Source organism: Tauraco erythrolophus, chromosome 29 (assembly GCF_009769465.1).
Source record: "Tauraco erythrolophus isolate bTauEry1 chromosome 29, bTauEry1.pri, whole genome shotgun sequence".
Classification (NCBI taxonomy): domain Eukaryota; kingdom Metazoa; phylum Chordata; class Aves; order Musophagiformes; family Musophagidae; genus Tauraco; species Tauraco erythrolophus.
The window spans coordinates 24,355-39,475 of NC_141493.1; the positions used below are offsets into that span (position 1 = coordinate 24,355).

At 46.0% G+C, this 15,121-nt stretch overlaps 1 protein-coding gene across 1 annotated transcript; it reads right to left on the reverse strand.

The window, feature by feature from the left end:
• Positions 1-25: 25 nt before the first annotated feature.
• IKBKB (inhibitor of nuclear factor kappa B kinase subunit beta) lies at positions 26-14,202 on the reverse strand. Its single transcript, XM_086628027.1, has 21 exons — positions 14,098-14,202; positions 13,929-14,023; positions 13,091-13,208; positions 12,267-12,336; positions 9,381-9,469; positions 8,813-8,902; positions 8,320-8,444; positions 7,876-7,983; positions 7,441-7,570; positions 6,782-6,976; positions 6,417-6,531; positions 5,933-6,056; positions 5,517-5,668; positions 5,344-5,405; positions 4,194-4,303; positions 3,891-3,940; positions 3,246-3,345; positions 2,920-3,067; positions 2,582-2,709; positions 1,285-1,375; positions 26-811 (listed from the first exon to the last, which is right to left on the reverse strand). Exons 1-21 carry the CDS (start codon positions 14,200-14,202, stop codon positions 743-745), a joined length of 2,274 nt encoding a protein of 757 aa, XP_086484153.1. The 3' UTR covers positions 26-742.
• Between the last annotated feature and the right edge of the window lie 919 nt (positions 14,203-15,121).

Consider the following 15,121-nt stretch of genomic DNA (forward strand, 5'->3'; position numbering starts at 1 on the left):
TTAAGGTTCAGAAAAGTTATGCTCCACTCAGCTCTACCTTTTTTGTGTGTGTGTGCAATTTAAAGTATGGTTAATAGATAATCTGCAAATGCCTAGATGCTTATTTTACATGTACACTGAGGATTTTCTTCTCTGTGGTCTCTCAGATAACATCCTTACACCTCTTGCGTTTCAGAGACCTGCACAGTGAAAGCAGCTTTTTCATTAAAATGTTATTGAGGGTATCAAAAAAAGCAAACCAAAAGTTTACATGTTTTAGATAATTTTCGTTCCCATACAGGAAACAAATATTAGGTAAGTACAACTGTTACACTTAAAGGAAAAAGTGCAAATCAGCAAAGTTAAGAAATTAGGTTCACAGTTCAAGTATATTGGGAAGGTGACATCTACCAGTGACTGTGCAAGCTGATGGCATGCATTGTCCATTGTTCATTAGAAAGCCTAAAAGGCAGCAAAACAACCACCTGTGATGTCTGAGGGAAGATACATCAGGACAGAGAATAAGAACATCTGCTGTCTTAAGGCACAATTAAGTTTTTCCAAGCAGTTAGAACAGGCATTTCCTACTGTATCTTTGTGAAAAAAGTATCCAAGAGGTGGATACTAAAAGCTAGGCCATATGTATCACGTCAGCAGTAGGTGACAGTAGAAGGAGGCACTTGGAACTTCCCTTCTCACAGGCAGCAGCTTTTCACAGTTGGCTTCCTGAAGTAGCATGTCTTCAGAGGCAATGGAAGTGATTTTACATCTGTGTTTGTTCTGGACTGTTTGTTTCTTCTACCTGAAGCTGCAGCCAGCTCCAATCTAGAGCCTAAAGAATAAACAGAAGTACAAAGTTCAGCAGTGGCTTAGAGTTGAGATTTCTCCAGAATAAAGGGGAAGCAATTTTAAAGATTTAAAAATTTTACTGTGAAGAAATTGGTCAATATAGTTTCATGATGAACCATGCGACTGCTATAAAGGAAACCCTTAAGCTGTTTATTTTCTCTAATGAACCAGAATATTTAAAAGAATATTAAATAAGCATTCCTGCCCACCAATGTATTGCCACCACGCCAGCGCATGGCTGCTGTTCTCAGCACGCAGGGAATATGTCAGTTAGCAGTTCAAGTCGGGGAGTGAGTGCTTTTTGTCTCCCACAACACCTACTCTCTCCTTGTCCAGAAGAGTAATATGCAGATTCCTATGAGCCATATTACTTATTGGTGGTGAAGTTAACACAAGCAGAAGTTTGAAGCCATCAGCTTCCCCAGTCCATTTATAGAAGAATATCAGCTATGTTACCATGAAGCTCTGCTCCTGATCCTTCATTGTGTCATGCATCACATTTTCTAGTTGGCTACAGAGTTTCTGTGATTCCAGTAGTAGCTCCTCACTGAAAGGGACAATTATTACATAATTATTTTCCATGGCAGTTTTGTTTAAAGAGATGCTTCCTCTACCTTTAAGAAATATTTCTGGCAGGTATGCTGCAGAATACTGAAGAATACTAACGTTTACCAGTCAGCTCATAAGGTAGTAATTCATTTTGCAACTGGGAAAGTCACTGGCATCCCCAGATTTACTGGGACAGGGGAAAAGAAACCTTTCAACTTGGAGCTGGGTTCTTACCTACGCGGAGTCACTGTTGCTAGAGAAAAAATTGCAGAACAGCCTATAAACTAAAGGAGTAAGCAACATACAAATAAACAAACCAAGGTCTGTCATTCCAACTGGTGATCCAGATCATTTAAGCAAGACAGAACTACAAGTCCTTGTCCTTAACAATATAGCTCAGCTACATCCCACCTGGATTACTGCATTCAGCTCTAGGGCCCTCAACATAAGAAGGATGTGGACCTGTTGGAGTGAGTCCAGAGGAGGGCCCTGAAGATGATCAGAGGGCTGGAGCATCGCTCCCATGAAGATAGGCCAAGAGAGTTGGGGTTGTTCAGCCTGGAGAAGAGAAGGCTCCGGGGAGACCTTCCAGCACTTAAAGCAGGCATACAAGAAAGCTTAGAGAGGCACTTTTTGCAAGGGCATGTAGCGCTAGGGCAAGGGGTAATGGCTTTAAACTGAAAGAGGGGAGATTTCGATTAGATACATGGAAGAAACTCTTCATTCTGAGGGTGGTGAGGCACTGGAACAGGTTGCCCAGAGAAGTTGTGGCTGCCCCATCCCTGGAAGTGTTCAAGGCCAGGTCGGATGAGGCTTTGAGCAACCTGGTGTAGTGGAAGGTGTCCCTGCCCACAGCAGGGGGGTTGGAACTAGATGATCTTGAAGGTCCCTTCCAATCCAAACCATTCTATGATTACCTGACAATGCTCCAAAAATTCCTGTTGGCAGGACTTCAAGTGAGCCCAACCATTCCAGATAAAACAAACCCTTTATTTTTGAGGCAGGAAAAAGTAAAGCTATACATTATTCCCCATCTTCACAAGTCTCAGGAAGACAATCTACTAGGTAGAAAAGACTGCTGACAATGGAAGCTGAACACAAAGCATAAAATGTGAGAAAGCCTGCATGTCTTTTTTTACAAAGCAGAAGCCTCAGCTTCACAGCGCTGGAATTAGCAGTTACAGAACTCCAGACTTTGCCTCACCTTTTCCTGACAGATTCTGATAAATTGTAGGTCCCAGAAGGCACCTGCAGCAGCAGCTGACCAGAGCTACCAAGACGTGATGTGTTCATGCTCTCTGGACTGCCAGTAACAGGACCACGTACTTTACTCTGAAGAAAACACAGAAGATTCAGATTGCCATTATTTCCACTAATTTCCAGCAGCCAGAAGTATGAGACAGCCTGGAACTTGGCTTTAATACTAATTCAAAATAACAGAGAAAAGAACCATAGGACATACTGAATTTACTATTAATTATTTCAATAATCTTTGCTACAAACTGTATTTTCAGATTAAACTGGAGTTTTTATTTTACTTACACAAGCAATTTTCAGCAAGTTCCACAGTTCTTTCTGTCGTTTCTCCTGAAGCCTAACAACTGTCTCCTCATCTTCATTCATCAGATTCATCACTTTCTCCACTCTGGGGAACAATTCCAGTGCCTTCTGCTTGCAAACTACAGTTTTACTATTAAAAAAAATAGTAAGATCACACATAGGCAACTGCAGCAGGGGAACATTTCTGAAGTTTATTTCCTGTAATGCTCCCAGATCTCATTAGCTGTATGCACTAGTATTAAAACCTCTAGAATAAAACCTCTTGCTGAAAGAGAACATGCTTTCTCTCAACCCTCTACAAAGCTCACCTGAGCTGAGCATAAATGACTCGTACTTTTTTTTCAAAGGTCTGGATTGCCTGTAGGAGCAGTCGTACTATTTCTTGGCTGTCACCGCTTGTCCTCTGATCTGGAATGAGAGTCAGAGTATTACACAGAAAGGCAGGCTTATAGCACAGAGTGAGAAGACTCCTAGTGGCGTGTTTCCACTGCTCCTTCAATCCTGAAACATCCCAAGTTCAGGGCATGGAAGTTTGAGTGGGATGAACTGCACTGGATTTTAGCAACTTTCTTCAAAACAATGAGAACTGGAAAGCAGAGTTGGCAGGGTGGGTCTAATGCCTCAGGGCTGCATAGCTGCTCAGAGGAACAGCTATGTCTTTCATCCTATACAGAAGCAGCAGCATGTGCTTGCAGCAACAGCTTGCTCTGAGGAGAGCTCCAGAGGAGTTTTGTCAAGAGCTCAGAAGGCACCAAGGCAGCAAGGCTGGCCTAGTTTAAAATTGACTTCTTGTCTCCCCTTGCCAAAAAAAAACGTGAGCCCAGTAGAGTCTATGTGCAGCTAGTGTATTAGCAGGCCTCAAACGCAGAGAAAGTTTTCTCCGTGCTCATTATTGCATCTCCAAAGTTACAACCCACACAAAGCAAGCTGATCTTGAGCTAAATGTCTTTTACCTCTTGGCTTCTCTCTCAATCTCCGGTACAGCTCTCTGGCTTGTTCTTCTCTAGAAGAAAAAGGCACAGAACATAAAGGACTTCTCTAAAACTTAAATTACACACAAGTAGTTCAAGAACTCAAATCTTTTATATACCAGTTTGCCATTTCAGACAGATGACAGCTAAGGAGTCAAAAACTGTCTTTTAGTCCTCCTACTCCTCCATAATTTGGGCTGAAGTGATAGCATTTTCATTGTCCTGCAGTGAATAAGCTTAGCTAGCAATAGTCCTGCATCAGAAGTTCAAGGTAGTTCAACTCACAAATCCTCCAGTGTTCCTCCTTGTTTACGACCTAGAGGGCTTCTCTGCAGGTCCACAATGTCTGTCTGCAGGGCCATCATCCTCTTCACTAGCTGATCCACATCATCCTCCTGAAAGCAGGGCAGAACATAAGCAATGGGACAGTCTCATACTGAGAGACACTACCACTCAGACTGGCTCTTCTTTTCTCATTCACATTTCTGAACAGTCACGTTAGCAAGATGCAAACAGCAGTCTTGGACAGAGAAAAATGACAATATGAGTACTTTCAGTTCAAGGAAATTAGCTTGGTGCTCTGGGATAAAACAACTTCCAAGAATTTTTTAATAAAAAATTCAGCCTGTGACAAAGAGCCATTGAAGAGTCAGACTTTGTAGTAAACGTACTGTTAGTTCCCAGGCTGTCATGCTTCCCTTTCTTTGGCTATTCCAGATCTCTCATCCTATCCATTCCCGCTTTTCCCCTTTTCCCTCAGTGCACAATCACTTCCACTCCTGGCATCCCAAATTCTGTTTTTCACTTGAACTTGTTCATGTGCAGAAGCTGCTGCTTGCTACACAGTCATTCTGCCCTCTGCCTCCTCCCAGTAGAGGGCTAAGCGTTGGAAAAGAGTAAGATACTGACTAGTCACCTTTTACTCCTCATCTGGGAGTGACAGTCCTTGGCTGTACTTACCGACCGGAGTTACGCTGTCTTGTGTCAAAAGGCTGAATGCCTTACTGGGAAGTGTGGAATATTCACCAAGAATGGGAAATTGTTGTCTTTTCAAGACTGATGCTTAAAATTCTTGCATTCAATCATCTAATCGTTTGCTTTCCCCTTCAGTTTAACTTACGTTCCATATCCTCTTTTCAGCTATCCTGGCTGCAGGATTGGGTTAGCAGGACATCGGAGTGCAACCACTGCAAAATCTCCTCTCGCCTTCCCCAAGATCTCCCTTTTACCCCAAAGCCTTATAAATACAGTGGGCTTCCTGAAGTACAGCCAAGGAACAAAAATGGTGCCACCCAGACCAAGGTAATGCGATACTCAGAATGAGCCCAGACACAAGAAGTTTCTATTTAAGGGAGGACAATGAAGAAAAAAGAAAAAAAAAAAGAAAAACAAGCCTCTTTTTCTTTAGGATAAGCAGTTAGATTTAGAAACATACCCGCCCACAAAGTTCCACAGCTTGCTCCATCTCTTTCCAGGCAAACAGCAGTTTCTCAGAAGCTACAGGAATGAAAAAAAGAGGGATTGCTCTTCTCACGTTCATACAGGAAAAGGTACTGTGTGGGGATAAGAGGCATAAAAAGACCTCTGCTTATCAGATGCTATACTCACTAATTCCAAATTCAATCTGCTCTTTATACTTCTCCAGATCAATTTGGATGCTTGTTTTAAAGAAGTCCAGCTTTGCTTTCAGCTGCTGGGAAAGGGAGGCCATAGAATTCTTCATCTTCGAGAGGGTACTATTGTAACGCAAGAGATTCATCCTGCATGGACAAGAAGAAGGTTCTATTACCCCCTCCCAAACTTAAAACGCAGGCTTCCACTTACATCAAATATAGATACTTCAGAGTGCAGCACTGTGAAGTAACAAAGCATTTGTGTCAGAGGATGGAACTCTCAGCTTTTCATTAATCCTTAACGGCTCCACTCATGGGCTTCCCCATTCCAACAGGGTCCCATTCCTGTCTTTTCCCTTTCACCAGGAGGCAAGGGCAGAGATAAATATTGTAGAGAAACTGCCACCGTACATGGCTGCTCGCTGCCCCTGCTGAAGCCGGTTACAGTCCTCTTTCAGCATCCGGATTGTGTGCCAGATCTGACCCCACACTTTCCGCAACTGGAAAAAGTGGAGATTCTTCTTTGGATCCTGAACTGGAAACAGAGGGGAGGGGTGGAGAACAAAACATACATATCGGTATGAAGGCTAAAAGTGGTGTTATCACATGACAAAACAGACCAAAATATCACTCCTTTAAGGGGCACGTTACCTCCTTGCAAAGCCTATAGTTAGCTAACCCCTAAGCAGCTTCCCCAGTATATTAAAATCAAACATTTCCTTTCCTCAGTTATTTTGACTAATTGAACAAATGCTATGCCAGTCCATTGTACTACTTCTTCGGTCTCAACATGCAAAAGCTCTCTCTACTCTTTGCACACAATACAGACTACAGAACACAGACAGCCCTCTCGATGCAGGCAACCTCTCCCAGTCATGCTAGAGAAAGTCCTTACGGATGCAGTCAACGCTTTCTGGATGAGGGCGCAAGGCAACCTGAGCCTCATAGGCAACTTTCTGGTTATCGAAGAGGAAGAGGAGGTCTGTATCTGCAGCTGCAGTATCATTCACCTGCAGAAGACAAAAGTCCCAGCTAGGTTCTCTCAGAAAAAGCAAGCTTCAGTAACACATAAACAGAACGTTCCTCCTCAGCCAAAGACTGAACACCAGAGGCAAATAGGTGCCTATTCTGCAAAGGCTGTTAGGTCTGTGTGGTTACTGTGACAGAAGCCTGCCAAAACAGCAGGAAGCACTGTGCTCCCAAAGCAAGAGCAGAGCCTGCTGATTCACTCAATGGAAGGAAGAGAATGCACAGACTCACTTTGCTATCAGCTATATGTTTAGTGGCCAACTTCTGAGAAAACAATGCAAGTCCAGCTTCCTGCAGTAGCTCCTGGTCCTGTTCTGGGATTCCTGTGTCTGACTGGATCCTGGCCTTCACAGTCTGCAGAGTCTCCTCCTCTGTCACAGCGTAGGTGTGTACAGTTCCAGTAACCATGTTCAAAACATGAAGCAACTACAAGAAGAGTAGTGTGACATGAGAAGGACTAAAGATACATTGGTCATATTTGAGCACAGATCCCAGAACTGAGACACTAGCCACAGATAAAACGTTCAAAACACTTGCAGGGCTCAGGAAGTCACTTCACAGCTACTTTGTAACATTATGCCAAAATCCTTGTCCTCCATCAAATGGAAGAGAAGGCCACGTGACAATTGAATGGCTTCAGCCACAGAATCCTGTACCAGAATACAGAACCAAGCACACACAAAAGCTATTTGCTACTCCCAACAAGCTCAGGGAGTATTTGTCTTCAAATAAGCAGGAGGAAAGCGCCTGTCAATCACTGTCAGGAGACAGCTGAATAAGATTCTGTGCTGCTCCTCCTCCTAGGTCTATGACTCAAGCCTCTTCTCTCATGGGCTACAGGCAACTGCTCTCTGGAAAACTCTGCAGGGTAATATAGACACATTGCTCACCTTCAAGTTCAAAATGTCATCCAAAGCTTTGAAACACCCATTGGGTCCATATGTAGGATCTGTACCTCTCTGCCGTGGGTGCCACATTAACATGAGTTGCAGCCACTTCTCCAGCCTCCCAGCCAAAACACTGAAGGACCAGAACAAGAAGGGGATCAGAAGAGGTAAAAGTGCATTTGCAGTCACCATATGGCCTGGTCTCTGCAGGAGGACTGACAACCAACTTCCCCTTCTCTGCCAATTACAAATGCAGCGTTTAGAAGGCAGAAGCAGAGACTCACAACTACACAAGTCTGACAAGGAGCACAAGCATTGTTTGTGTCATGCACTCAATTTATTCACAGATTAACATGGTAAGGCATATATGATTAACCAGGTCCTTTTGCAGAAGAAACAATTTATCCCACCAAGGCGTAACAGATTTCTAGTCCTCACCTGTTTAGATTGTTTGGGCAGGGTAAACTGCTAGAAAATTTGACTTCTCCAGATAAGTCTTCTGAAACAACAATATCCAGCTCACTCTTCTGTCGCACTTTTGTATGCCTAAGGAATCCAAACAAGTACAATGGTGAAATAATCGCCTGCCTTTCACAGCCTACATGTTAGTAGACTCTTAAAACTACTCTTGATGGATGTAATACAGATGCTGCTTTGGTTTCCGCTACCTGCCCTGCAGGAGTCAGTCCTGATCCCAAAGAGCAAGTATCAGGAATGCTGAACTTGCTCAAGTAGGTCGAACTCCTGTGAAGGGAGTCAGTCTTCATAAGGGCAAGGAACACATGGATATTAGCCTAAGAATCAAGGGACCACACTTCTACTTCCTGTAAACAGGACAGTCGCACTGCATGCACTCTTACCACCTGGCCCCAGCTCACTCACCATTGCACTGGCTGCCAGTTGGGTAGGAATGGCCGAAAGCCTGTAATGCACTCAAACGCCAGTGTGCCAAAGCTCCAGTAATCCACCGTCACCGTGTACTTCTGCTGTTCCAGCAGCTCCGGAGCCTGAGGCAGTTTACACACGCATGAGACAAAGCCACCCATCTCTTAGCTCTCCGTATCCCTTAAGAGCTCATGAACGGTACAACAGATTCAAGACAGTACTAAACCATCTGCCTCTCATGAGCTTTCAGATCCTCTCAGAGTGAAGAGCAGAGGTTATTGGCACTCCTGCTTCTTATTTATAACAGACATAGCTAGCAAAACTGTGAAAATGCAGTGTCAGAAAAAAAAAAGTCACCTTTGCTAGCTGCAACACGCCAAATGCGCCCCATACGAAGACAAGTACTTCATCCCAACCCAAAGCCTGATAACAGTTAACTCTATCCCACTGCAAAGTGGTAGCTGCTTTTCTTCTGGAATTCCTTCCTTACCAAGTACTGCAGAGTCCCAACAAAGGATGTGCATAGGCTACCCTGATCCAACTCCTTAGCATAACCAAGGTCAATGATTTTGTGTATTAACTGAAACACACAACAGAGAATAAAAATAGAGAGAAGTCCTGTTAAAAGCACACCATACAACAGAGAAATAAAAGATTCGGCTCTTCAAAGGTATACAAGAAATGTGTCAACAAAGAGATGGAAGTGGAAATGGGAGGTTCCTGTAGATTCCTAAACCCACTAAGTATGTAAAGTTGTCATTGGCTTGATACACACAGAGCTAGAGACATTACTGCTAATTCAGATCTTTAGTCAAATCAGTAGTCTGGCTCTTTCCTTAATAGTTGAAAATCAAAACGTCAGGTGTTACCAGAAGTCTAATATAACCTTACATCTCAGCTGCACGCATAATATCGTTCATCTGACACACAGATCTGAGCTAGCTGTCATCCTGGTTTGAGTGCTCTTGCAGATGGACCACTGTAACTGCATCAAGTACATGCAGGTTCCTCTTACGCTTACTTGTCTGTGCAGGCAGGGACACCTGGCTCCCGCTTACCCTTTGCTCTCCTTGCTGCAGCACAATGTTCTCTGGTTTCAAGTCTCTGTGGATGATCCTGTTCTCATGAAGGTACCTGAGAGCAGAAGCTGAGACACAGAAAAAGCCACTTGTAAGAGTATAACTAACAGTACCTAGCACGAGCTCAGTAAGGATTCATTTCCAGCTAGTATAAGCATGGCTTTTGGGTCAAATCTTGTACAATCAAGCATACAATGAAATATCAAGTGCAAGAGGAAAAGTCAGCGTCAAACACTTCTGGACACAGAGTTTGCTCTCTGGCTCTTCCCTCACACCCTTCTTGTAAAGCTTCCAGTCAGCAGGGACCTCCTCAGGCTCCCAAGACCTTTGAGCAGATGATCAAAAGGGATCCTGCCATAACATCTACTAGCTCCTTCAGTGCTCTGGGGTGAATCCCGTCAGGCCCCATGGACTTGTGAACATTCAGCTGACATAGCTGGTCCCTTACAATGTCAGTGTTCACAGATGGAAAGTCACTGTTCCTGCACTCACAGTGCTCCAACTCAGGACTGGGCAGTCTAAGGTCTGAGGCAAAAAAATGCACTGAATGCCTCCACTGCTTCTTCATACCTATTAGTGAGGTGACCATCTTCAGCAAGTATCAGTCCAACGTTTTCTTTAGACCTCCTCATGCTATTAACAGACTTTAAAAAACCTTTCTTGTTGTCTGACACAACACTGGCCAGTTTCAACTCTAATTGAGCTTTGGTCTTTCATGTCTTCTCCCTGCATATATGAACCACAGCTCTAATCTTCCTGTGAAGCCTGACTTTGCTTCCAGAGATCATACGATTTCTTTTTCTTCTTGAGCTCCACGAGGAGTTCCCTGTTCAGCGAAGCTGGTCTTCTGCTCCTCTTGCTTGACTTACAACACACTGGAATTGCCTGCTCCTGTGCTTCTAAAACGCGGTTCATAAAAACTGACTGGCACTCAGGGACTCCTAAGTTCTCAAAAGCAGATGCCCATGGTACTCTGCTAAATAGCTCCACGAATACCTTGAAGTTTGCTTTCTTGAAGGCCAGGGTAGCAACCCTGCTGTTCTTTTTTCTCATTACACTGAAAATTTTAAACTCAACCATTGCAAGATCACTGTGGCCAAGACAGCCACCTGCCATCACATGTCCCACAAGTCTTTCTCTATTCACGAACAGCAAGTCTGAGAGGGCTTCTTTCCTAGTTGGCTGAGTACTGGTAACAAGAAGTTATCTCCCACAAACTTCTATGAATTTCCAAGACCTGCTCATCACAGCAGTGTGATATTTCCAGTCAATGTCTGGGAAATTGAAACATCCCATAAGAACAAGGGCTACCAATCCAGAAATTTCTCCTAATTGCCTATAGAATAATTAATCAGTGCTAACACCCTGGCTGGGCAATCAAGTGGTTATACTCAGCTTTTCTTTACCTATCTGTTTCTTCAACAGTCTTAACCTAGAATTCAAAAGCTGCTCTGCCAAAGACTGTGTTCTGTCCTGTCCAAAGGTGTTGTTCTCCCCATTTCACCTGCAAAATTCTTCATAGGAAATTTCTATGCAACATACTTCCTCTGCTCAGAACCACTGAGACCCCACAACTCGCAGACTAGTGAATTCCATCCATACTAGAAAGACAAAAATCTCATCTTAAGAATACACAAAGGCAGAATAAATGCCCCCTACTTTCTCACACTTGCTCAAGGTAATACCTTTATGTATCTCTCCCTCCTGTGGATTTAAAAAAAAAAAAAAAAAAAATCACAGTGCTAGGAAAAACAAAACTTGGCAGCATTTCCAGGTTGTGCTTTTTGGCCATGACTCAGGCATGAGCCAAAGGGACTCACTTTTCTGCTCTCTGAGACTTCATGTCCTTTCTGACAGCGTTGCATTCCCAGACAGAGCTCTCTGTTCAGTGCAAAGTGATCCAGCTACACTTTCAGAAGTTACCAACAATATAATTGTCCTTCTCCTGAAGGACAGTAACCCTAGAAAGACCATGCACTATAAGTGATCAGGAGAACAAGTTTTATCAGTAGTCAAAAACATTGCTTGTCAGCTACAGTTCAGATCGTACAATTGGAAGTCTGTGTCTCTCTTCTCATACGCACACCAACATGCGAACACAAACTCCACTCTAAACATGATCTGCCATTGTCTCTGTTCAGCACTCAGTGTCTCCTGGTCACTAAGAAGTACAAGGACAACACAGCAGAATACAAATGCTCTGGGAACACAAAAGACAGGAGATAATGCTTAACAGCCACACCTGCAGTAAAAGTAATGACAAATGCAAGTTTATTCTCTTGCTACAAGCTCACTTTCTAAGCACACATCTGCCCCAAACGTGCTTCTTATATATCTTCTCTCTAAAGCCTTAGCATCTGTCCAGTTTTGCCTCAGCTGCAACTCAGATCACAACATAGCTTGACCTTAAAACTCAACCCCAAAAGTCTCTAGACAGTACTTGTCAATCTTTGCACCAGAACTGTCTAAAGTTCCACAAAGTGGTTGCTCAAATGCTAATGGAAACCCACTGATCTCACACACACTCTGAAGTCTTTATGATCAGCCGTTAAGCTGAGGGTGGAGACTGATGTTCAACATAAACCAGAGTCACTTGGCAAGTGTTCGGCTATCCAAAACCTTCCAGGAAATCCTGAGTGGCATTTTTGCTGGGCAAGAAAATCCATTTCTGCATTTTCAAGAACAAAAATCAAAGGTTGACTCTCCTGCAGGGAGGGTTGGCAGAGTGAAACAGAAAACAAGTATACTCTTCAAAGGTCAGTCTAAGACAGAGTCATTAAGGTCACTGCTGCATACCCTTAGAGTGGATTCAGCACTGAAAGGGTTTCCATAGTTCAGGCAACTGAAAGTACTGCTACCACTTACCGATATCAGATAACAAGACAAGAATAGCTTCTTCCCTCAAGCCACAGCAATTCTCCAGTTGGTTCAGGTACTGAAAAAAAACAACACAGAATATACTCTTTCCCTCCTGTATCCTGAGTGAGGCTCACAGTCCCACAAATTCTCATGGATGCAGGAAGTTCCAGTAACAGCAATGAAATTCTCTAGAGGAACAAAACTCTATGGGATTGTGACCTCTGGTAGCTGCAATTACAGCTTCAGGCCTTGGTTTAACTGCATGAGAGGCGAAAAGAGGAAGTGAAAGCCAGCATCATCCCCATTCTCTTCCTCATACTTTCTGCATCCTTCACAGCCATTTCCCCTGTGCCTGGCAGAATCAGCTCCAATCTCAGCTTTAAGCTCACGGTTTTATCTACAGACAGATTATAGCAAAGGCTAGAAAAACAGTAAGATTAGAATTGACATGTGTTATTTTTTCCTATGATAGAGAGGAGTTAATCACTTTCAGGAAGGGTATAGCCCACAGATGTACCCTGCTCTACGATGGTCTTAGCCATATGCACATCCTGTTGCACATCCCTCACACATGCCCTCATCCTCTACGTGCAAACTCCTCACAGTGTCACTTGCAGCCAAACAAATGTGAAAAGTGCTGTCTGAAACTTAAGTCTTCAAAAGCTGAACGTAATATCAAGGACCAACCCACCAAAACCCGTTGGTGCCATGACAAGAATTAGGAAGCATCAAGATGTGAAAACAGAGGTTTTACACGGAAACTTCAATAGAAACCCTGGGATCAGCTGAGAAGCTGATCAAGCCCTCGGTCACCATCCAAGGGACCTCACCTTGCGGAGGTCTCCGCCTTGGCAGTACTCCATGGCCAGCAATGGCAAGTCATTTGGTGCAAGCTTCTGCATCCCTTCAGGAACGTCACGGGCAGCCACCACATTGGGATGGTTCAGCCTGAGGAGCGGAAATGAGACAAGTAGCACGATGAGCGGAACCAGGGTGACACCTGAAAAAACGACTGTTCTGCAACAGCTATACAGTTTCTCACGGTCATCACGCAAAGTCCTACAAGGACATTAACCCTTTTAGAAACTGAACTAGTGAATTCTAAAGGTCTGCAGTTCATCAGTCCTTCACGGACCTAGACTCATCCCAACTCCTCGCATTTCCTGCGCAGCCTGTGCCTTCCATGAACGCACACGCATGACAGCTCTGCCAAGGCGCCGCAGGAACGCGCCTTGCGACGAAACGCGACGCCGTCTATTGCCGTTCTCCGGGAAAGGACCAAACCGCGAGCAGAGCACTGCCCCCCCCAGAACCGACCCACCGCCCCGCAGGACACGCCGGCACAGGCGCTCGGGCCGCGGGGCAGCCATGCCGCAGAGCTGCCGGAGCGCCGAAGGCCGCGGCAGACGCGCCAAAGACCCGAGACTGACGAGACGCAACGCGAGGTTTGGTCCCGCGCGCGCTTCGACGTACTCGCCCCCGAGCGGGTCGCGCGGCAACCGGCCGACAGCCTCTGCGCCCTCCACCGCCGCGCTCGAAGGCCGCCCCGGGGCGCGCTGACGCCACGCCGCCGGGCGGCCGCTCCGCCCGGCCCTTTGCGCCGGCGGGTGGGTACCGGGCTCCGCCCGGGAGCGCCGGGCCGCCCGCCGCCGGGGCGGCCCGCCTCACCTCTTCATGATCTGTATCTCCAGCGCCCAGCGGTCGCGGTTGCGCGGGCTCAGCTCCTGCCGGCACTGCTTGATGGCCACCTGCTCGCCGGTCTCCTGCGGACACAGCGCGGGCTCAGCCGAGCGCGGCCGCGGGCCGGGCCGGGCCGAGGGGGCCGGCCGCCGCCTACCTTGTTGTGCCAGCGAACGACGTTGCCGAAGCCGCCAGTGCCGAGGCGCTCCTTCATCTCCCAGGGGCCGCAGGTCTGCGCCTGCAGGGCCGGCGGCCGGCTCATGGCGGGGCCGCAGCGCTCCGGCTCCACGGGGCCTGGGCCGCGTCCGCCGGCGCTTCCGGCTCCGGCGCGAGCAGCGTGCGGCGCGGGCGCTCGCCCGCCCTTAAAGGCGCCGCGCTGCCTGGGCGCGGGCGCGGCTGCTCCCGGCCTGGCTGCCGGACCTGGCTGCCTGCGCTGAAGAGCAGCGTAGTCGCGGCCGTCACGGCCGCCGTCCTTCGGGAGTCAGGGACTCGGGGTAAAAGGGGAGCAGAGCTCGTGGACTATCCCAGTGAAATAGCTAAGCTGCTGCCTCCTTCTCACAGCTGGTTTAAAATCTGCTCAAGCTGCCGAAGGGTTCTATTTATCTCAGTCCGCCCCTGACCACCCAACCAAAACACTGTTCTGTGCATTAGATCAGGTTTAGATATTGCTTCCTCCTGCGTCGGCTGACACGAAGCGTTTCAATGTCGCTGCAAAGATGCACAACGGCAGAGGGAGGAGGTGCGCAGCCAGACCTGCAGCAGGGCCAGTTGCACGTGCTGCTGAACCTGCAAAGGCCACCAGGCACAGAAGTGTCCTGTTAGGGGGATGTAGGGCTGCTGTAGGATGTCATGATGACGCACTTCATCACTAACATTAAACAGTCCTGCCAAAACTCTACCCTGAGACAGGATCAGCTTAGAGGTAAGCTAGTAGATGGTGCTTGAGAGAGGTGACACTACTATTGCTGGCTTTCCTAAAATATTTTAAGCACTACAAATGGCACAGTACACTCTCTAGACAGCTATAGCTGTCCTTAAGTTTCCCCCATGGCCATTACTTTGTTAGCATCTTTAATCTAGAAGTCCAGTAGCAAATAGCTGTTTAGCTGTTGTCTTTTAAAATAATATAAATTAGCCCCTGCTCACTCACCAGTGTCCAATAATCTTTTTCTCAACAACTG